A 24186-nucleotide genomic window follows, 5' to 3' on the forward strand; every position below is an offset into this window, starting at 1 on the left:
GGAGACAGCACTTATTCGGGGAAATAAGTCCATGTCCTTGGATTAGAAATTCACACAGACACTTGGCAGAAGCATGAGCAGCTCAGGAAAGTGCGGCCGTGTCAAGAACCACGAGTACCGGATGGTAACTTTACAATTGCCTCCTGCCGTTAAGGTCACTCACTGTAATAGCGTCTGTGGCCCTCCGTCTTTCCCGGTGCAGCTCGGTACAGAATTGTCCCTTCAAAGGTAGTCTTTCCTGACAGTGAATGGAGAGAAGAGAAGGGGAGAGAAAAACAAGAGGAGGGAAGGGGGAGCAAATGATGGCAAAAGAAGGAAGAGGGAGAGTCTTTAACTGAACTTGCCTTCAATGAATCCGCTGTAAGAGTTTTATCGGCAAATTAATTAGAGACCATTAGGCAGAATTTAAGAATGTTATAGAATGAGCCCCAAGTCCCCACGCAACCACGATGGCAATGAGCACCCAGAAGAGGGGCTTGCTTCTGCAACTAACTGGCATGTAGATTACGCCCAATTTAAACCTGGAAGCCATTTCCACATTTTAACTCAAGAAAAGGAAAACCTCAATTAACCAGAGGACGTCAATTAATTGGATTCCTTAAGGAACTCAATTGTACAGGGCAAACTCCCCTTTGGAGAGTATGACCCGTGTGTAATATAGATTTAGGCCCATTATCTTTTATCTTCTACCCCTAGGGCCCTGTATAATACAAAATGATATGCATGACCATATATGACCCCAAGATTCTCGACAAGGCACAGAATTCTCTTTACAGATTTTGCCCTTTGTACCTTTCAGCAAGAAAAGGTACTAATATGCTGGGGGGTGGTTCATCAATGAGTATTGAAACCAATACGGTCCACGTAGATGTAAGGGGTTTTCTTCTTAGCAATGAGGACAGCAGAAAACCCTATTTCTTGAAACACCTTAATTGAGCTTGTGCCTTATCAGTCATGAGACTGTACTTAAGCATGAGGACATAGGACTCACCCACTGTCAAATGTCAAATTATCTCTATTTTGTTGTTACAAGCAGAGGTTATCAAGAGCATAGGACTGGACACACAGCGAAAGCCCAAATTTCTCGGGAATTTTAAGTACAGAAAATATACACACACTGTCCTAGTTTGAGTACACACATACACACACACACACACCTTACAGAGAATACCACGGGCAGGTAAAATGGTCTGCTAAAGGCAAACTCAATTAATAAATGCATTACTCTACATTACCCAACAAACAGGTTCTCTCATGGCTTATGAGCTAACTATCAAACTAGAGGCCAGTCATACAGCTCACTCAGAGTAAGTCTGAGGAGGGAAAGGCAGGCTACGTTTACAGAGGAGCTGAGAGGGAGGGAGCAACTTGTCTCACTTCCTAGAACGTTCTTTAGGGAAATGGAAAACTCAAGTCAGCTTCTGGCCCATGTCACTCCTGAGACATGAAGAGAACTGTGAATGACCAGATGGACAACTAAAGCGCCATCAGGCATTTCCCACGTCCATGTCCTACAGGCAAGGTGGGACACCCTCGTTCTGAAATCTGCCCCTTTTGACGAATGTGCTGTGCTCCTTCCAATTAAAGGAAAAACCTAGATGTTCAAAACCACCGGCTACATAAGAATCATCCAGAGAGACAATAAAGTGTTCCAAAGATTCTTGAGAACTTTGATGACAAAAAGAAAAAAAGGAGCAAATAACAGCAGCTTGTTTTATTTGGGTAATTTTTATTCTGCTTCACTTTGGTCACCAAGGTGACATTATTCCTAAGGAACGCAGAAGTTTTGCAAGTGAGGCCCTCCCACACTAAACAGGGGGGGTCCTCTCAGTGTCAGAAAAAGGAAGTGGAAGAAGAATCAGTATTTTGATAAACTCCCTCCAAGTACAACAGCACCTCCCTGTGTTCTTCCCCACGGCCAAGTCTGAAGATCACTGAGGGAGAACACAGCTCTGATGTCTCTGAACGGCCAGGCGTGCGTGCAAAGACCTGGTCCGCTGGCAGCACAGGGACAGGAAATGGAGCCTGGGCCACAGGTGAGTCAGGACACACACATTCTATCTAAAGCACAAAAGAGATGGGCACTTGGAAAGTTCATGAATATGAGTGCTGTTTATTCCATTGGAAGAGATATACTCTCTACTATCACTATTAAGTACTAATACCTGAAGGCAGCAAACACTCTAGAAGGGAAGAATTTTAGAATTCCAACAGAAAATTATATGCTTACCCGAGCATCTAATTTTGCCTTAAACTGTTTCATCAATTTGCTAATTGCTCTTCAATGCTAATAGAAGGTCATATACAAAACAAATACCGTCTAATATTAAAAGGAACAAAATGCGCAAAATAAAATCTTTATCTTATGACTAATGAAATATAATACTTCTATATCATGAAAGTGGTTTGCCCCAAGTTTTAAAAGGCCATCTCCATCTTTGTTGTAGCTTGACAAGTCATTAAAGCTTCAGAATCTAAAATTCCAAGACAAGGAATTAGGAAAACAACAAAGTCAATTCAAACTGAAATCTCCTGGTTATTATTAACGGTTATAGAAAGAAAATGCAAATTTTGTCCCCCTGAAAATTATGGAGAATAATTGAAAAAGTTTCTGTAGCTGATTTTTTTTAAGCTAACAGGAATACTTTTTTGTTTTACAACAATTACTTTAGAATCTGAGATATTCAGTAATATTTAAAAAGAAGTTAGAAATTAAAGAAACGGGGCGCCTGGGTGGCTCAGTGGGTTAAAGCCTCTGGCTTCGGCTCAGGTCATGATCTCAGGGTCCTGGGATCGAGCCCCACATCGGGCTCTCTGCTCAGCGGGGAGCCTGCTTCCTCCTCTCTCTCTGCCTGCCTCTCTGCCTACTTATGATCTCTGTCTGTCAAATAAATAAATAAAATCTTAAAAAAAAAAGAAATGAAAGAAACATTTATGTCTTAAATGTGAAGGAAAATTTGTCTGAAAAACAGTAACATCTGGATTTACCTCAGCATGCAAATAAATCTTATGGATTCAGGATATTCTCTGATTATACCTTAATATAATATCAGTATAATTAATGATCTGCAATAGTAAGTAGAAATAATCTAAACTCTACTCAAATTTGAAATTTGTCAGATGCTCTGTGAAATGGTAAACTGCAGGCCAGAATAAAGGCAATACCAAAGTGTGTGCGAAAAGCCTGCATGTAATTGTGGCCTTGTCACTCATAAGCCATGCCACATCCAGGACTCAGTTTCACTGGACTTTAGGGTTCTTATCTGAAACCAGGCTGGAAGATCTCTGAATGCCTTTCCATTCCTAATGTAAGATTCTGCCTACACTATTATTACAACCTCTTGGATGTTTTCTTTTTTAAAAACATAATTTAAAAAAAAACTAATTTATTCAAAATTTTTCACCATTGGTCTGCTACATGGGAGCCCATTGCATTCTTTTAAAGAAAATTCCTTGTTGGTGTCATTTTGCAAGTCCCAGCAGATCTGGATGAGAATCATCGGTGGCTGCTAACATTCAAAAAGAAAGACAGCTAGACATTATGAGCCTCCATATAGATGATACACCACCATCTATGACATTTTAGGGAATATATACGAATATATACATATATTTCAAACCTCAATTTAATCAAGCCCCCGGATGTGATTATCAATATATACGAACACAGAGTCAAGAGTATAAAAGAGATGAAATCAGCAAAGACAGATGGTGGGAAGTTAATGGACAAAGGACCTCGGTTTGGTCAGTAAAAAATTAAAAGGGAGGAGCACCTGGGTGGCTCAGTCGGTTAAGACTTCGGCTCAGGTCATGATCTCAGGGTCCTGGGATTGAGCCCCAGGTCAGGTTCTCTCTTAGCAGGGAGTCTGCTTCTCCCTCTCCCACAACCTGCCACTCCCCTTGTTTGTACTCTCTCTCCAGCAAAGAAATAAATTAATTAAAAAAAATTACAAGAGAAACTGGAGACATGGAGGAATCTGTAGATTTAGAAAGACTTGCAACACATTTAATTATAATCAGATACAAGCCACAATGCATGCACCCCCTCTGAATGCACATTCAAAGTAACAAACTATATTAAAAATAGAAGACTATGGGGCGCCTGGCTGGCTCAGTCAGTAGAGTATCGGACTCTTGATCGGGTCATGAGTTCGGGCCCCATGTTGGGTGTAGAGATCACTTAATAAAACTTCAAACAAAACAGAACACTATGAGGGGAAAGTAAACACTGACTGTATATTTAATTACACTGAGGAACTGCCATTATTATTTTCTTTGGTGTGATAAGGATTTTAATACCCCCCCTTTTATTGATACATATTAAAATATTCATGGCTGAAATTATATGCTATGTGGAGTTTGCTTCAGAATAACTTGGGGGAGGACAGGGCCGTGATATAATTGCAATGGAGTAGCCATAGGCTAAAGGATGTTGAAGCTGGGTGCTGAGACCACCAGGAGTTCATTACACTATTCTCTTGACTTGTGTATTTGTTAGAAATTCTCTATAATAAAAACCTCTGTGAAAAAGTACCTTTAATATTCCATAAATTGTATAAAATACAATAGTGTTTTCAAATTCAAACATGGAGCAAAATGTTTCTGCTACTACATAGCTATGAATGTTCTCATCTGAGGCAAAAGGTTTAAATCAACGTTTCAACCAATACAATTGCTGTAATTCTTTCCTTGACAGATTAGACTACCCTGAACAAAGATCTAAAGTTCAGAGATTTTCATAACCAACCGCCATATATAAAAATACATCAGGGTAAAAGAAAAGCAAGTTCAAGGAATTTGCATCTGTCATTCAAAGATCAAAATGCCTCCTTAGAGTAAGAAAGGATTCAGCAAGTGCTTATTGAACACCTGCCACGTGTCAAGCCGTCTGGGCACACTTCCTTAGAAATATAATGCCAGGTTTTTTGTATTACATTCATTCATCGGTTGACAAAATTCAACTTAATAACTATGCTCAAATACTTTCCGGAAATAGAAATGTGAAGAGTACAAATACCAAATAATTATGTGCACATATAGGGGTGTGTGTGTGTGTGTGTGTGTGTGTACAACAAAGATATATACCAGGATACAATGTATACAAAGTTTTCTTTATATGTACCAGGACACAGATTTTACCTGTCTTAAAAAACTCAGCCTGATGTCTAGTAGCGTTTAAATTAAGAGGATTTTTTATATGAAGCCACAAGACTCTCTAAAAGTTACCAAAATGGCATAAACATTAGGAATACTAAGTGGACTGGTCTAACAGAGACCTTGATTAAGTACAGTTTAGCTCGTACCAGTGTAAAAACCTAGATTTCTTTTGTGCATGAACTACCTTTGTCTTTCTCAGTTTTATGATAGAAGTAAATAGGTATTTCCTACAGTTATACAAGATGTTATCCTTGGGGAAAACTGGATGAGCAGTACATGGGATCTCTGTGTACAGTCCTGGGTTTGTTGTTGTTTTTTCAACTTCCTGGGACTCTATAATTCCTTTAAAAGAAAAAAAAATTTAAAGTGAAGCATACTGAGACTACTGATGGCATTCTCTACGAATAGGGAATAAACAGAATCATTCTAAAACCAAAGGTTCTGTTTAGACAAATCCTACCAGTACACCTCCCTTCTGTACGTGATCTGGGCTGCATTTTATACATTCTACCATCCTGACAGACATTGTATCATCAGAGTGTAAACAGCCATGGAAAAGCCTGAATGCTGAGAGATGCTATTTCTCTTTCAGGGGATTACTTCTATTCAGCAAGCCCCGGGGACATTATAATCACATCTGCTTTTGTATGAAGTCCTTGGTGACCACCATTGTTCCCACAACCCAGCAGGACTGGCCTTTCCACCTTTTTCCTCAGACACTCATGGAGCACCTGGGGCACCTTCGTGAACTTCCGGCTTGTGTACTCCCTTTCTGTAATGTGAGCTCACTGATGGCAGGGACTTTGTATCTTCAGTGTCTTGTGGAATATCTCAGTAACAACAGGGGCTCAGCAAAGGTTGAATGAATGAGGAATAGAAGAAAAGAAGGAAGGAAGGCAGGAAGGAAGGAAAGAAGGGTGGGAGGGAGGATATGGGTAGACAGATGGAGAGATGGAGAGATGGGTCCTCTTGTCCTTAACCATATATACAGAAGACTGCCAAGGCCATGTAGTTTTTTCAGAATCATCCTCTTTGTTAGGAGACAATGCCTCTTCAGGAACCTCAAAACCCCTCAATAAGGGACAGGTTCTGTGGTAACTTAACATGGCTGCTGAAACTTTTGGGCTCTCCTAGTTCTGAAATGGAGGGCTTTTAACTGAATGAGTGTTGGTGGAACACCTTTCTAAGAAAAGCAGCCCCTTCCGAACATGTGAAGGAAGGCTAAGTGCCCAGAGAGACCATTCCACTCAGTTTCCTAACCTCCTGTCCCAGAAATTCCAGCACCATGCACTTTGAGCCAAGGGGGGGCAGGCAGGCTCAAAGGTCCATATTAAATTAGAGCAAGAGGAGGCAGTTTATTTCAAGAGTTCCAAAATACAGAAGGCACTACTTCTTTGCCCCTCCTGCTGTGAAAGCATAGCTAACATGGCAGAACACCGAGAAGTCAAGGTTCTCCCAGAGAGGTTGTCCCATACCTCTCTAGATCTCCTTTTCTGCATCGGTAAAGGAATCTCAAAGTAATTTCCACAGGCAAGAGACAAAACGCTTCTGTGAGCAGGTTACCAATCAGTGTACATCAGCCTCAACATACAAACTGGTTATATTCCAAGAGTTTATCATGATTAACAATGAAAGTGACCATTTATGGACAGCCTCATATGGGTGAGATGATTTATATACATTACTGCTATTAGAACTCAGAATGCACTTCCCCACAGAAATAACAGTATGATGACCTGATTTGGTCCTCCCTCCAAGAAAGCCCATTTAATCCACAACACCCCTGAGGTAAAGTATTCTTATCATAGGACCCAATTAGCAGGTCCGGCACTATTCCCATGTATACAAGGAGACACCAAGACAATTAGAATCGATGAGCAGTTCAGGACCTATAGCAACTCCCATTATCACAAGTTCAAGGACATTCACTGCCCTCCTGGATGGAACGGAGTTCAGGGGTAGGGTCCCTGGCATTGGCAGTAGAGGGAGAGGGTACTGCTGAAGCCCGTGAGCCAACCAGCCAGAGCTGCTGTTTCTAGGAAACAGGCCTGAGCTGCTGAGACCAAGTGAAGAAGGTCATCCGAGCACTTTTCCAGAAGTGGCTTTACCTCCAAACTAGGAGTCTGTCCATCGGACTACTGGTTAAATAAAGGAGAAACATCTAACTTGCGAACACTGCTCTAGCCAGATTTTTCCAAACGGAAAAGGAAGATGTTTCAGTATTCTTTTGACAGCACAGAGTTTAGAAAGGGAGGTCTGCAACCCCAAAGAGTGCCGCGCCACCAGGACACAGTCGAGCCTCTTACGACATTCACGCCATGACCTCGGCTCAAGACGGCACAAGAGATACATAGACGCCCACGTGGGAAGTTGGGTTAGCGACTGGGAGAACAAAGTTTCCCGGTCCTGACCTTTTGCTCCATGAGCTGGAAAGGGCAGCAGAGAAGCTGGAGGGAGGAGAGCTTCAGGCCCTGGAGAAAGAAAGACCTGGAGTTCGTTCTCACCATCGCAGAAAGACACGCATGCTCACCAAGGTGGGGCTGGCCTCTCAGCTGTCTTGTCAAACTGGTAAGGAAACTGGCACGCAGTCGTCCCGAACACAGCACTTCTCACCACCAACGGTTTTTGTGTGTGTGCGTGTGCCATTTTCCTCCAAGTTCCTCAAAGGATGCTGAGAAATACAGTCTCATTTGGTTCATTTAAAAAATAATGATCCACTTGCAGTGAGAGAAGGGTATGGAAACAGTAATATGAGCCATAGGGGAATATTAAAATGGCACGAAGGCTGACGGTCACCTATCGAGAGATGGACAGCATCTGCCTGCGCACGCGTGAAGGTGTGCAGTTCACACCTTGACAAGGATAACCCACTACACTGCAGGGGTGAAGGCAGCACAAGCAGAAGTGCACTCGTGAGCTTCTGTCGCCGTCCCCCAGCATGGGCTATAGAACAGCGGGGAGGCTGGAGCAGCACCCGCCGGTGCCCCCACCCGCCTTGCACAGGGGACTTCCTTACTTGACTTGGAGAGCTGCTCATCCTGAGAAATGCCCAGGTCATCCGACTCCCCCGACAGTTCCTTGATGAAGTTGGAAGGAAACATTCCGGTCTTTCCATTGAGAACGCCTTCCCACCATCCTTCTTCCACCTGCACAGACACAAACAGAAGAACAGAGATGCAGAGCTCAGGTTAGACACCGTGGCTCCCAGTTTTCTCTCCCATCTGTATGGTGCACAGTGCAGAGCCCACACAGGGAGAGCGGGAGGACCCAAAGCTTACAAGCTGACCGGGAATGAGATCGCAGACCTCACAGAGTCTTGAGATTCAGACTCAGGAAGGCGGGGTGGGGGGTGGGAGGGGGGACTGAACCTGGGAGCCAAAAACACAAGTGGAAAAGAATTAACAATTTATGTTCACTAATGTCAGACTGACATTTGGCATTTCCTTTGGTCACAAAATGAAGATAAGACAGTCGTAGTAGAAGGACCCATGACTCATCACCAAACAAATGATGGACATTTTCCTATCACAGCACAGAAGCTGCGGGGATCTCAAGATACCGCTTGCCCCAAGGACTACTAGGAAGTGGTGGTACTTACCACACCTGCTGGGGACCTTGTCATTTAATATATGCATTACAGAATTATTTATTAATTATAATAGGAAATCACACAGATTTTCATATCAAAATTTGCTTTTAAAATAGCTTGATAGCTATTTCAATGGTTCCCTTTTGTAATTTTGTATTTTAAGCATTTAAAACCATTATTTAACAAGTGACAGTGGCTTCCCTAGACTACCCAAACTAACTAGACAGCCTAACAAAAACAGGTAAGATGCCCTGAGCTAAGAACTCAATTGGAAGGTAGCAGGACTCCCTGCAGGTTTCAGAAGGCTTCTAGAGTACCCTGAGATGAAGCACAACAGGGTGAAGGGAGCGAGGGAGGGCAGCCATACTGCAGTCCTCTGCATAGGGGAGTGAGGGCCGGATTGGAGGGGGGGAGTGGTGACAAGGGAGAAGGCAGGTATGCATCTGAAGGCCCTTGGAGGTAGTAACTGGTCTTGAGCTATCAATTAGCTGGGACAAGCAAGAGGAAGGTAAAAAGTCATCCCAAGATTTTGTGATGGAACCACTCACAGAAGAGCAGAAGTCACAAGTCAGAACACCGAGGTGGCTTCTTGAAGGGAAATAACAGGACATTCTGAGAACAAGCACATACTCATGCTTGTTACTCATGCCGTGCAATGTAACAGAAAGAGACCCCGAACGCTTGGACTTGTTTTTTTGTGTTTTGTTTTTTGTTGTTGTTTTTTTTTGTTTTTGTTTTTGTTTTTACCACATGCTTATAACACCAACTCAAACTGATAAATAGGATTTAACAGCTAAAACAATGAAAAAAGATAAAGAATATTAAAGTCAAAAAAGCCCAGTTCAAATCCTACCGAAGCTCAGCAGTTACATAACCTCATTCACATTTCCTACCAAAGGAACCCTGGCTCCTGTCTGTACAATGGGGATAACGCTATACTCGATCAGTGTTAGAGACAGATGTATTATGATTCCGTACTAGGGACACAAAACTGTACAGGACATGGTTTTTTCCTCCCTGAAGCAGATGACAATCTACCGAGGTAGAAAGGGCATGTGGTTAAAAGGGAGAGGATGGGTGTGACTAAAAACTAGCAATGGGAGGTAAATAGATGGGGAAAATGCCATGACTTAGCACAAACAAACTTGTTGCACAAAGTCAAGCTCACCCAGGTGGGGGACGCTACAGAAAGGCTTTGAGAAAAAAAGAAATCAAAAATTAAGGTTGGCCTTGAAGAGGAGAAATGGTAGATACATATAAGTAGGGCGGGGGGGGCATGTTTGCGAGACGCTCCAGAAAAGGGGAAGCTGACAGAACCTGTGGAATGGAGACAATCAGAATGGTGTCTGGAGCATTTGTGAGGGAGTTCACGGGAGGCAGGCTTGCGGAGTGGCAATTATATCTGCGTGATCACAGAATCTTCGGGAAAGAATCCAGACATCTATGAACAACTGTCCCAGTGACTATTCAATACCACATCGTGGCATTTAACAGCACTTCACTTGAAACCATTCCATGTTTCTATGCCGACTCAACCGATATGTGTTATTCTTTCAAGCAGCTTTTTATAGGATTAGGACGGTTGGGAAAATTCGCCATGAGCCTGAATAGAAATAGTCACCGGATTTGTGGTGGGGGATCCTTTGTGCCTGTCCTGAATGAGGAACCATAAAATGACCTTCTTTCTCCCAGAATCATGGGGCAGGAGGGAAAAACCAAGGGCATGGACTGCAAATGAGCAGTCCCTAGCAGAATCCCCGACAGCGCAGGGCAGCTGGGCCAATTCCATCTGATTCAGCTCGACAGTATCTAAAACATCCCTGTTCCCACTAATAAGCGGCTGGAGCCTGAGATCCCCGAAGGAAGTACTCCTGACGTGAGGGATTGGTTAGCTGCCTGCCGGGAAAACAGGGGTGTCTTTGCCTCACCACACCCCCAGATGCCGATATCAGTGTCACAGCACAGTCTGAGAGGAGTAGCCAACAGGGAAGCAGCAGAGCTCTATCATTAGCCACGCGGTGTGGAGGGACAGGCAGCGCAACCACCGCTCATGGCCCGGGGGGTTCATTTCTCATTACAGGCGCCACAGTGGTGGTGGCCACAGGGTGGGGTGGGGCGGTGGGGGGGGTCTGGCCCCTGTACCAGTGAGAACCTTTCAGTACTATCCCTTCTTATAGCCAGCTGCTTTGGTTCTAAGATTCAGGCTAGAGATACGAGAAAAAGAAAAAAATGATGCTCACTCTCCCACTTTTCCCTCTTCAGCAATATTCTAGAGTTCAACTTCCTGTATTAAGATGAAGACAGTGAAGCCCAGAGTGATTACATTCATTCATTCATTCATTCAAAGAGTAAAGCACTATACCCCACATTCTGAATGAATAAGAATGAAAAGCAGGGAAATTTAGGGGAGCCCTCCATGGGGGGGTCTCTGAAGCCCTGATTACCCCACAAAACGATGTGCCCTGCTGTGAGGAGCAAATGGGACCAAGAGACGGGATGATGGTAGCCACTGTTCTTAATTAAGTCCCACCAAGCCCAGGTCTCCGCGCCCCTCCCTATTTGACCTACATTAAATAGGGACCTACCCCGCACTGCTCCAGGGCTCGGGGCAGACTCACTGGTGAATGAAACAAAGACAGAGCGCTTGAGAAGCTCCTGCAACAAAGAAAGGACCATACAGAACCCGTGTACCTCCACTTAGAAATCAAGCTTGCTTAGGTTTGTTTCTATATTTAAAAGAGAGAAAGAAATGTGTCCCTTTGTAATAAACCGTGGATTATGGATGTCACCAAGGGCTTACCATTTCTGCCCCAATGGGAGTAATAAAGGGGAATTGATGCCCCCCCCCCCCCCCCCGCCCCCCGCAACATACACTCATCCATAGCCTGCCGCTGGCAGTGCCTCTGGGCTGAGAACAGCCTCCACCCTGCGCCCCTGAGCCCAACCCAGCCAGATCTGGAGCCCATGGCTCTGTCCTAAGAGGGAACCCTGCCTTTGGTCCAGAACCGGAAATAGGGTAGTTTACACCTGGCTGTGTTCGAGAAAGAAAGACACAGTAAAAGCATTTCAATAGTTTGTGTTGGGGGCCTTGCAATTCCCATGTCTTCACAGTAACCAGCATCTAAGTGGGTTCAGGGCCCAAGGAGCTCATCTCTAGCTATTTAGCCCTGCTGGAAGTTGGGGAAGCAGCTGGGCAAATGTCAACACATCCCCCCAATTTTACACGCATTATCTACATGTGTAAGGCACTACAGAGAGAACGCCTGTGGATACAAAGATGACCATGGCTGTCCGAGGTACAGAGATATTCAGAATAGTTTCAACTTAACCAGCATTGAAGTTTTACCTGGTAAACTGTGCTGAGAAAGGGATCAACAGCTTTACCAGGTCTAAAGTCTACTTCAGGGTGTAAGCAGCAAGACAGAAAAACCCATTTAAGGGCTGTTATGGCTTTCTATGTGCAATTAACCCTTTGTAGTCCAAATCTCAGTCAGAGGAGGGGGGAGGAGGGAGAGGTGCACAGGTAAATGAGGTCAGCTTTATTGTTCCCAGAGCTGTTTTACCACTCTTTCCAGAAAGAAAAAATGGAAAAGTCAAGCTTTAAGAAAAGGTCTAGAAATTTATCCATTTCCTCTAGCCTGTCCAACTTGTTGGTGAATAATTGCTCAGACTAGTCTCCTTCAATCCCTTGTCATTCTGTGTTATCATTTGTAACCTCTCCTCTCTCATTTCTGATTTTATTTGAGTCCCCTTTACTTCTTGGTGAGGCTAGCTAAAGAGCGGTCTATTTTGTTTATCTTTTTGGAAGACAAACTCTTAGTTTCACTGATCTTTTCTATTATCTTTTAAGACTTGATTTCATTTACTTACACTCTGATCTTTGTTATTTCCTTCCTTCTACCAATCTTGCAGTTCATTTGTTCTTTTTCTAGTTCCTTGAGGGTAGGACCCTAGGTGGAATTAATCAGAGCGAGACAAGTACTATATAATCTCACTTCTATGTAGAATCTTAAAAAAAAAAAATCAAACTCATGGATGCAGAGAACATGGTGGTGGCTGCCAAAGTCAAGGGCTGGGGGGTAGGTGAAAGAGGTGAAGGGGTCAAAAGGTACAAAATTCTATTTATAAGATAAATAAATCCCAGGGATGTAATGTATAGCAAGGTGACTATAGTTAACAGTAGTGTATCATATATTTGTAAGTTGATAAGACAGTAGATCTTAAAAACAGTTTCTTTTTTTTAAGATTTTATTTATTTGACAGAAATCGCAAGTAGGCAGAGAGGCAGGCAGAGAGAGAGGGGGAAGTAGGCTCCCTACTGAGCAGAAAGCCCGATGTGGGGCTGGATCCCAGGACCCAGGGATCATGACCTGAGCCAAAGGCAGAGGCTTTAACCCAATGAGCCACCGAGGCGCCCCAACAATTTCTAACTATGTATCATTGCTATAATCTCATCACAACATATACTATACATGTATCAAATCATTATGCTGTATGTCTAAAACTAATACAGTGTTTAATTTCAATTATATCTGAATTAAAAATGTATTCAGACATAATTAAATGATAATTTCCACACTGGCCCTTTCACCCATCTTTGAGAAGTAAGGGAAAGTATTTTCAAAAATTATTAAATGCCAGAGAAATACTTAGTTTTTTAAAGTTTTTAAAATTGAGGTATAATTCATATAATGCACACGTTTTAGTAGTACAAGTCAATCAGTTTTCATATATGCACCCATGTAACCCATACCTCTATCAATATACAGAAAGTTTCCATCACTCCAGAAAATTCCCTGTGCCCCTTCCTAGTCAATCCACCTTCACAAGCAACCACTTATCTGATTTTCATCACCTATGACTGATTTCACCTTTTCTAGAATGTCACATAAATATTCTAACATGTAGTTTTACCTTTAGGATATTGCTGAAAAAATACAAATTGTTTCTAGAAAACACCTTTTTCTGTTAGTGGAATTAGTGAAAAAAATATTTTTAAGGGAACCACTCCCTAATGGCATAAACACCTACATTATTTTCCATTTTAGTTGCTTTAAATAACCATCCCTGTTGATGTGGGGATAGGAAAGCTGGTTGAGCCAAACAGACAAGTGTTCTCTAGGTCCTAAAGGCTGGGGCCAATATTTTCCCCCAATTCCTGCGTAGTTCGCTGTCTGAATGCCTCTTTCTGGCAAGGCCACAACATTCCATACACATAGGAAAGTGATTTTTTTTTACCTCGTTCTTCTGAGAATAAGCCTATTCCACATGAAAGAGGCCCCTCAAAAGAGAAATCTGCAGAGTAATTCAAAGGGGAATGACTGAAGAAAACACACACAATTTCCATTTAAGACTTCAGCAAGGTGGGGGAGGAGTCAAGATGGCGGAGAAGTAGCAGCTGAGACTACTTCAGGTAGCGGGAGATCAGCTAGATAGCTTATCTAAAGATTGCAAACACCTACAAATCCAACAGGAGATCGAAGAGAAGAACAGCAGCAATTCTAGAAACAGAAAATCAACCACTTTCTGAAAGGTAGGACTGGCGGAGAAGTGAATCCAAAGCGACGGGAAGATAGACGGCGGGGGGGAGGGGCCGGCTCCCGGCAAGCGGCGGAGCAACGGAGCACAAAATCGGGACTTTTAAAAGTCTGTTCCGCTGAGGGACATCGCTCCAGAGGCTTAACCGGGGTGAAGTGCACGCGGGGTCAGTGTGGCCTCAGGTCCCGCAGGGTCACAGAAGGATCGGGGGTGTCTGAGTGTCGCAGAGCTTGCAGGTATTAGAACGGGGAAGCCGGCTACAGAGACAGAGCCGAGGAGTGAGCTCTAAACTCGGGTTTACCTTGAACCGGTCTCAGGCTCGGTCAGCTCGGAGCGCGGCCGGAGGCCAGGGTGACGGGAGCAATTGGGCGCTGTTCTCTGAGGGCGCACTGAGGAGTGGGACCCCGAGCTCTCGGCTCCTCTGGGCCGGAGACTGGGAGGCCGCCATCTTGATTCCCGTCCTCCGGACTCTACGGAAAGCGCTCAGGGAACAAAAGCTCCCGAAAGCAAACCCGAGCGGATTACTCAGCCCGGCCCCTGGTAAGGGCGGTGCAACTCCGCCTGGGGCAAAGACACTTAGAATCACTACAACAGGCCCCTCCCCCAGAAGATCAACAAGAAACCCAGCCGGGACCAAGTTCACCTACCAAGGAGTGCAGTTTCAATACCAAGGAGAGCAGCGGAATTCCAGAGAAGGAGAAAGCAAAGCACGGAACTCATGGCTTTCTCCCCATGATTCTTTAGCCTTGCAGTTAATTTAATTTTTTTTTCTTTTTCAATTTTTTTTTCTCTTCTTCTGCTAAATTTTTTTAACTTTTACCCTTTTTTAACGTTTTTTAACTAGTTTATCTAATATATATATATATATTTTCCATTTTATATTTTTTCATTATTGGTTTTCTTTTTTTATTTGTTTCTTTTTTCTTTTTTTTTTCTTTTTTTCTTTCTGAACCTATTTATATCCCCTTCCCCCCCCCCATGATTTGGGATCTTGTCTGATTTGGCTAAAGCATATTTTCCTGGGGTTGTTGCCACGCTTTTAGTATTTTTCTTGTTCCTTCATATACTCTTATCTGGACAAAATGACAAGACGGAAAAATTCACCACAAAAAAAAGAACAAGAGGCAGTACCAAAGGCTAGGGACCTAATCAATACAGACATTGGTAATATGTCAGATCTAGAGTTTAGAATGACGATTCTCAAGCTTCTAGCCGGGCTCGAAAAAGGCATGGAAGATATTAGAGAAACCCTCTCGGGAGATATAAAAGCCCTTTCTGGAGAAATAAAAGAACTAAAATCTAATCAAGTTGAAATCAAAAAAGCTATTAATGAGGTGTAATAAAAAATGGAGGCTCTCACTGCTAGGATAAATGAGGCAGAAGAAAGAATTAGCGATATAGAAGACCAAATGACAGAGAATAAAGAAGCTGAGCAAAAGAGGGACAAACAGCTACTGGACCACGAGGGGAGAATTCGAGAGATAAGTGACACCATAAGACGAAACATTAGAATAATTGGGATTCCAGAAGAAGAAGAAAGAGAGAGGGGAGCAGAAGGTATATTGGAGAGAATTATTGGAGAGAATTTCCCCAATATGGCAAAGGGAACAAGCATCAAAATCCAGGAGGTTCAGAGAACCCCCCTCAAAATCAATAAGAATAGGTCCACACCCCGTCACCTAATAGTCAAATTTACAAGTCTTAGTGACAAAGAGAAAATCCTGAAAGCAGCCCGGGAAAAGAAGTCTGTAACATACAATGGTAAAAATATTAGAATGGCAGCAGACTTATCCACAGAGACCTGGCAGGCCAGAAAGAGCTGGCATGATATATTCAGAGTACTAAACGAGAAAAACATGCAGCCAAGAATACTATATCCAGCTAGGCTATCTTTGAAAATAGAAGGATAGATTAAAAGCTTCCAGGACAAACAAAAACTGAAAGAATTTGCAAACACCAAACCAGCTCTACAGGAAATATTGAAAGGGGTCCTCTAAGCAAAGAGAGACCCTAAAACTAGTAGATCAGAAAGGAACAGAAACAGTATACAATAACAGTCACCTTACAGGCAATACAATGGCACTAAATTCATATCTCTCAATAGTTACCCTGAATGTTAATGGGCTAAATGCCCCAATCAAAAGACACAGGGTATCAGAATGGATAAAAAAACAAAACCCATCTATATGTTGCCTACAAGAAATTCATTTTAAACCCGAAGACACCTTCAGATTTAAAGTGAGGGGGTGGAAAAGAATTTACCATGCTAATGGACATCAGAAGAAAGCAGGAGTGGCAATCCTTATATCAGATCAATTAGATTTTAAGCCAAAGACTATAATAAGAGATGAGGAAGGACACTATATCATACTCAAAGGATCTGTCCAACAAGAAGATCTAACAATTTTAAATATCTATGCCCCTAACGTGGGAGCAGCCAACTATATAAACCAATTAATAACAAAATCAAAGAAGCACATCAACAATAATACAATAATAGTAGGGGACTTTAACACTCCCCTCACTGAAATGGACAGATCATCCAAGCAAAAGATCAACAAGGAAATAAAGGCCTTAAATGACACACTGGACCAGATGGATATCACAGATATATTCAGGACATTTCATCCCAAAGCAACAGAATACACATTCTTCTCTAGTGCCCATGGAACATTCTCCAGAATAGATCACATCCTCGGTCCTAAATCAGGTCTCAACCGGTATCAAAAGATTGGGATCATTCCCTGCATATTTTCAGACCACAATGCTCTGAAGCTAGAACTCAATCACAAGAGGAAATTTGGAAAGAACCCAAATACATGGAGACTAAACAGCATCCTTCTAAAGAATGAATGGGTCAACCAGGAAATTAAAGAAGAATTGAAAAAATTCATGGAAACAAATGATAATGAAAATACAACGGTTCAAAATCTGTGGGACACAACAAAGGCAGTCCTGAGAGGAAAATATATAGCGGTACAAGCCTTTCTCAAGAAACAAGAAAGGTCTCAGGTACACAACCTAACCCTACACCTAAAGGAGCTGGAGAAAGAACAAGAAAGAAACCCTAAACCCAGCAGGAGAAGAGAAATCATAAAGATTAGATCAGAAATCAATGAAATAGAAACCAAAAAAACAATAGAACAAATCAACGAAACTAGGAGCTGGTTCTTTGAAAGAATTAATAAGATTGATAAACCCCTGGCCAGACTTATCAAAAAGAAAAGAGAAAGGACCCAAATCAATAAAATCATGAATGAAAGAGGAGAGATCACAACTAACACCAAAGAAATACAGACAATCATAAGAACATATTATGAGCAACTCTATGCCAACAAATTTGACAATCTGGAAGAAATGGATGCATTCCTAGAGACATATAAACTACCACAACAGAACCAGGAAGAAATAGAAAGCCTGAACAGACCCATAACCAGTAAGGAGATTGAAACAGTCATCAAAAACCTCCAAACAAACAAAAGCCCAGGGCCAGACGGCTTCCCGGGGGAATTCTACCAAACATTTAAAGAAGAACTAATTCCTATTCTCCTGAAACTGTTCCAAAAAATAGAAATGGAAGGAAAACTTCCAAACTCATTTTATGAGGCCAGCATCACCTTGATCCCAAAACCAGACAAGGATCCCACCAAAAAAGAGAACTACAGACCAATATCCTTGATGAACACAGATGCAAAAATTCTCACCAAAATACTAGCCAATAGGATTCAACAGTACATTAAAAGGATTATTCACCACGACCAAGTGGGATTTATTCCAGGGCTGCAAGGTTGGTTCAACATCCGCAAATCAATCAATGTGATACAACACATTAATAAAAGAAAGAACAAGAACCATATGATACTCTCCATAGATGCTGAAAAAGCATTTGACAAAGTACAGCATCCCTTCCTGATCAAAACTCTTCAAAGTGTAGGGATAGAGGGCACATACCTCAATATTATCAAAGCCATCTATGAAAAACCCATCGCAAATATCATTCTCAATGGAGAAAAACTGAAAGCTTTTCCGCTAAGGTCAGGAACACGGCAGGGATGTCCGTTATCACCACTGCTATTCAACATAGTACTAGAAGTCCTAGCCTCAGCAATCAGACAACAAAAAGAAATTAAAGGCATCCAAATCGGCAAAGAAGAAGTCAAACTATCACTCTTCGCAGATGATATGATACTATATGTGGAAAACCCAAAAGACTCCACTCCAAAACTGCTAGAACTGGTACAGGAATTCAGTAAAGTGTCAGGATATAAAATCAATGCACAGAAATCAGTTGCATTTCTCTACACCAACAACAAGACAGAAGAAAGAGAAATTAAGGAGTCAATCCCATTTACAATTGCACCCAAAACTATAAGATACCTAGGAATAAACCTAACCAAAGAGACTAAGAATCTATACACAGAAAACTATAAAGTACTCATGAAATAAATTGAGGAAGACACAAAGAAATGGAAAAATGTTCCATGCTCCTGGATTGGAAGAATAAATATTGTGAAAATGTCTATGCTACCTAAAGCAATCTACACATTTAATGCAATTCCTATCAAAGTACCATCCATTTTTTTCAAAGAAATGGAACAAATAATCCTAAAATTTATATGGAACCAGAAAAGACCGCGAATAGCCAATGGAATATTGAAAAAGAAAGCCAAAGTTGGTGGCATCACAATTCCAGACTTCAAGCTCTACTACAAAGCTGTCATCATCAAGACAGCATGGTACTGGCACAAAAACAGACACATAGATCAATGGAACAGAATAGAGAGCCCAGAAATAGACCCTCAACTCTATGGTCAGCTAATCTTCGACAAAGCAGGAAAGAATGTCCAATGGAAAAAAGACAGCCTCTTCAATAAATGGTGTTGGGAAAATTGGACAGCCACATGCAGAAAAATGAAACTGGATCATTTCCTTACACCACACACAAAAATAGACTCAAAATGGATGAAGGACCTCAATGTGAGAAAGGAGTCCATCCAAATGCTTGAGGAGAACACAGGCAGCAACCTCTTCGACCTCAGCCGCAGCAACATCTTCCTAGGAACATCGCCAAAGGCAAGGGAAGCAAAGGCAAAAATGAACTATTGGGATTTTATCAAAATCAAAAGCTTTTGTACAGCAAAAGAAACAGTTAACAAAACCAAAAGACAACTGACAGAATGGGAGAAGATATTTGCAAACGACACATCAGATAAAGGGCTAGTGTCCAGAATCTATAAAGAACTTAGCAAACTCAACACCCAAAGAACAAATAATCCAATCAAGAAATGGGCAGAAGACATGAACAGACATTTCTGCAAAGAAGACATCCAGATGGCCAACAGACACATGAAAAAGTGCTCCATATCACTCGGCATCAGGGAAATACAAATCAAAACCACAATGAGATACCACCTCACACCAGTCAGAATGGCTAAAATTAACAAGTCCGGAAATGACAGATGCTGGCGAGGATGCGGAGAAAGGGGAACCCTCCTACACTGTTGGTGGGAATGCAAGCTGGTGCAACCACTCTGGAAAACAGCATGGAGGTTCCTCAAAATGTTGAAAATAGAACTACCCTATGACCCAGCAATTGCACTGCTGGGTATTTACCCTAAAGATACAAACGTAGTGATCCGAAGGGGCACGGGCACCCGAATGTTTATAGCAGCAATGTCTACAATAGCCAAACTATGGAAAGAACCTAGATGTCCATCAACAGACGAATGGATAAAGAAGATGTGGTATATATACACAATGGAATACTATGCAGCCATCAAAAGAAATGAAATCTCGCCATTTGCGACGACGTGGATGGAACTAGAGGGTATCATGCTTAGCGAAATAAGTCAATCGGAGAAAGACAACTATCATATGATCTCCCTGATATGAGGGAGAGGAGATGCAACATGGGGGTTAAGGGGGTAGGAGAAGAGTAAATGAAGCAAGATGGGATTGGGAGGGAGACAAACCATAAGTGACTCTTAATCTCACAAAACAAACTGAGGGTTGCTGGGGGGAGGGGGGTTGGGAGGGGGGGTGGGGTTATTATGGACATTGGGGAGGGTATGTGCTATGGTGAGTGCGGTGAAGTGTGTAAACCTGGCGATTCACAGACCTGTACCCCTGGGGAAAAAATATATGTTTATAAAAAAAAAAAAAAAAGACTTCAGCAAATTCTGCCCAATGAGACAGAGCTATATCCATGATTTGCCTCACAGTGGAAAGGGTTTTTGATAGGGTTGTTCTCGAGAAGAGGACAGTTCTGTCCTTCAGAATTGTTACAGGCTAGTCTACAGGTCCCCCAATTCCTAAATGACCCTATGCTAAAGCCTTACTATCACAGCAACTTGGAAATCTGAGCAAAGAGTAAATCAAGCCAACAAGATAAGCTTTCTGATGAATCAAGATCCTGAAGCTTTGTCCTGCCACTACTCGAAGATGACAAAATTATCTATGGGTTTGTGTTAATCTCATAAAACCCATATGTAAGATACCTTCATGGGGGTATTCCTTTAAAAGTTCAGTGTAGGAGGGGCACCCGGGGGGCTCAGTCATTAAGCATCTGCCTTCGGCTCAGGTCATGATCTCAGGGTCCTGGGATCGACCCCCACATGGGGCTCCCTGCTCAGCAGGGAGCCTGCTTCCCCCTCTCCCTCTACCTGCTGCTTCCCCTGCTTATGCACACGTTCTCTCTCTCTCTCTCTCTCCCCCTGACAAATAAATAAAATTTAAAAATCTTAAAAAAAAAGTTCAGTGTAGGAGGCACTGTCACTTATCTCATGTGCATTTTGCCGCAGGGGCCAGCTTCTGCTCCTGATACCCCACACCTGCTGCGGAAGCTTCACAGGTCATCCCTGACTCTGGAGCAACGCTGTAAGAACACCCTGTTCCCCCCCTTCCCAGACTAGCCGAGCACCTTACACAATATACCCTGTGCTTGCTGAAAGAATGCAAATACTTCTCATCTTCCCCGTGCCCGTGGTTGAAGTTCTTCTTGTTCTCAGAAGCATCTTCTTCACCTTCGCTGAGTGCCTTTGTTTTTAAATCCTTCGTCATTTGTCAGTGCCATCGTTTGCTGCTCTCCTAGCATCCTGGGTTCTTAATTCCCTTCTTAGCTGTGCGTATCTTCCCCTCCCTGACTATACTGAACATGTTCTTACTCTAAATCTCCATGAACCCAGCTTGTCACAGAGTAAGAGCTCAAACAGTTGATAAATCCCATAGCTTTGCAAATCTCTTATAAATACACTGCGACTTGCAAATATGTTGCTTTTATACGGTTGTAGTCTGTTTTGCGGGCTGATAATACTAATCTAATCACCTTTTCTTCTAATCACGACGTCCCTCTCCTTAACATGCTCTGTCATCTCTGCAAATTACATCACCAGACATGTCTACCCAAAATCACTGGAAGAAATGACTATAGAGCAGCCTAAGCATTTTGGATTATCACACTCTAATAAACAAATTTTTTATATTAATGTTATCTCTTTTTTGGAAAAGATAAACCCTTCTAAAGCAAGGGGTGCCTTGATGGGTAAGAATTTGGGTATGCTTGGATTACCTAGTAACTAATCAGCTTTTAAATAAACTTGACTTCTCATGGGCAAGCACAAAACAAAAGCAAGTCTTTGAAGTTCTTACACCAAGAATGAAATGAGGATTTCCTGCTATTTGGGATCCCTGGACCCAGTTCCAATGTGTGTGGGGGGTGAGAGAGGTTTCCCCACACCAACAAGCAATTCTTCAGACATCAGCTGGGTGTCCTACCATTTAACTCAATTCTGACACTCTCTACTCAGAAACAGCTGCATATCCCACAGGTTAAGAGCTCGGACCTGCAAGACTGCTCTGTTCCCTGTCCCCCCACTGTAGAGGCCACTTGCAAGTCCAGATTGTCACCTACCCTTTGGACCCATAAATCAGAGGTTCCCATGATCCCCTCCTCAGGTTCAATTAATTTCCTAGAGCAGCTCACAGAACTCAAGAGAAACATTTTACTTACCAGGTCACTGATTTATTAGAAAAGGATATAACTCAGGAACAGTCCGATGGAAGAGATGCACAGGTCAAGGCACGGGGAAAGGGCGTGGAGTTTCCATACCCTCTCCAGGCACCACTCTCCACGCACCTCCACATGTTCACCAACCCAGAAGCTCTCTGAATCCTGTCCTTTGGGGGTTTTAATGGAGGCTTTATTACATAGGCATGGTTGATTAACTCACTGGCTACTGGCACCTGATTCGACCTCCAGGCCCTCTCCCCTTGCCAGGGTCAGTGGGTGGGGCTGAAAGTTCCACCATTGGCTCCACTGGCAACTGGCCTCTTTGCTCAGGTGTTTCAAAAAGTCACCTCAATAACATAAGGGAAGACACCTTTATCACTCTTATAGGAAATTCCAAGAGTTTTAGGAGCTCTGTGCCAGGCAGAGACCAGATATATATAGTTCTTATTATAATTCACAATATCATAACTGCGCATCCGTACCCACAAAGGTTGTCTGATTGAGTTAAACTTCTGAAGAATTTCAACAGCTCATTGAACTCGAGGTGAGAGAACCAAACCCACTTTGTGGGTATGAGAAGATGCCTATGTTTCTTGAAAGTGCAAGTTACCATCTTTGCAAACTATAAGGCCAGGTCAGGCTTAAAATCTGAAATGAAAGCCATTGATCTACAGCGAGCCTGACTAGGGACCACTGAAAAATACCTCAAAAACAAACCACAAGGAACAAATAAAAGCAAGAATCTCTGAATATTCCTTGGGCCCCCACTCAGACAGACTGGTTGAGATCAAGCTCATCCAACACGAGAAGAAAAGTGGCTCATTTCCCAGGCTCTGGATAACACAGACAGGAAAACACAGAGGTTTCAATGCACTTAAAAAAATAGGTCAATAAGCCAGGTTTGAAACTCCAGAGGCCCTCAAATGCCATTACTCCTGACAAGCTTGTCTATATACCATCTCTGGTCTTATAATTACAATTTCACCTGCATTTACCAGTCCTCTCCACTCTGGACAAAAAAGACACAAGTGTGCATTTATAGTGATTTTCTTAAAAAAAAAAAAACCAGCAACAAGAACTCAGTCTGCTATTCTTCCTTTCGAACGGGCAGCCCAGTTCCTTTGGGTTCACAAAGCTGAATCTAACAATGAGTGCGGGGTCCCTGTCTCTAGTCAGGAGACAGAGGAATTCTACGTGCTTTTCTGAGGATGGTGACTTTGCCAGGTGCTCTCAGCCCAGCCAGCCCTGCCTTCCCCACTCCTTCTCTGAGCCACCCTGCGCATGCCCATCCGGGCTGAGCACTCGGGGCTGGCAGTTGGCTCCTGCCAGGCGGGAGTCAGGCTGCATCTACCCAAACCTGTGCCAGGCCGCTGCTCTGTGAGCCCACCATGTGGTTACGTGGCTCAAAAAACAGATAAGTGTAAAGACAAAGTTTGTGGTGATGAGGTGAAAAGGTGAACGATGTGAAAGTTAAAAAAAAAAACAAAACCTAATGCCAAATTAGGTGCAGAAAGGACAACCAGAAGAGACAGGGTTCGGGGCACTGTACTGCAGAACTTTCTTTAGAAGGAGGGGGTACTCTGGTTGCTTTCCTTGTGTTAGTATCAATCCATTCTAAAGAAACTGATGGAAATCATGAAGGAGGCACTATGGAAGCAGAGAGGATGGAACTCAAACCAACAAACCCATATTCAAGGAAAACACCTTGACCCTATGAGCTTATGGTGACAAATGGCAAATGAATGTACATTTTTATATTTTTAGGCAAAATTAAATAAGATATAAAATATCTTAAATTGTCTTAAATAAGATATATATCTAACTTAATTAATATATATAAAATATCAGGTTTTAAGATTCTCTACTTGATTCAACCCTTTTCAAAAAACCAGTC

General features: G+C 42.6%; 1 protein-coding gene across 10 annotated transcripts in view; it reads right to left on the minus strand.

Moving 5' to 3' along the window:
• The window catches only part of SH3KBP1 (SH3 domain containing kinase binding protein 1), a 335619-nt gene that overhangs the window by 132756 nt on the left and 178677 nt on the right, over positions 1 to 24186 (minus strand). For 4 of the 10 annotated variants that reach the window (XM_032840763.1, XM_032840758.1, XM_032840765.1 and 1 more), the window contains exons 5-7: positions 8174 to 8303; positions 7569 to 7628; positions 164 to 238 (exon numbers count right to left, since the gene is read on the minus strand). In XM_032840763.1, the coding sequence (XP_032696654.1) occupies positions 164 to 238; positions 7569 to 7628; positions 8174 to 8303 (265 nt within the window). The remainder of the gene's footprint in view (positions 1 to 163; positions 239 to 7568; positions 7629 to 8173; positions 8304 to 24186) is intronic. The other 6 variants (XM_032840760.1, XM_032840767.1, XM_032840761.1 and 3 more) reach the window with 2 other exon arrangements.

Source organism: Lontra canadensis, unplaced genomic scaffold (assembly GCF_010015895.1).
Source record: "Lontra canadensis isolate GAN:19392208 unplaced genomic scaffold, GSC_riverotter_1.0 scaffold116, whole genome shotgun sequence".
NCBI lineage: Eukaryota > Metazoa > Chordata > Mammalia > Carnivora > Mustelidae > Lontra > Lontra canadensis.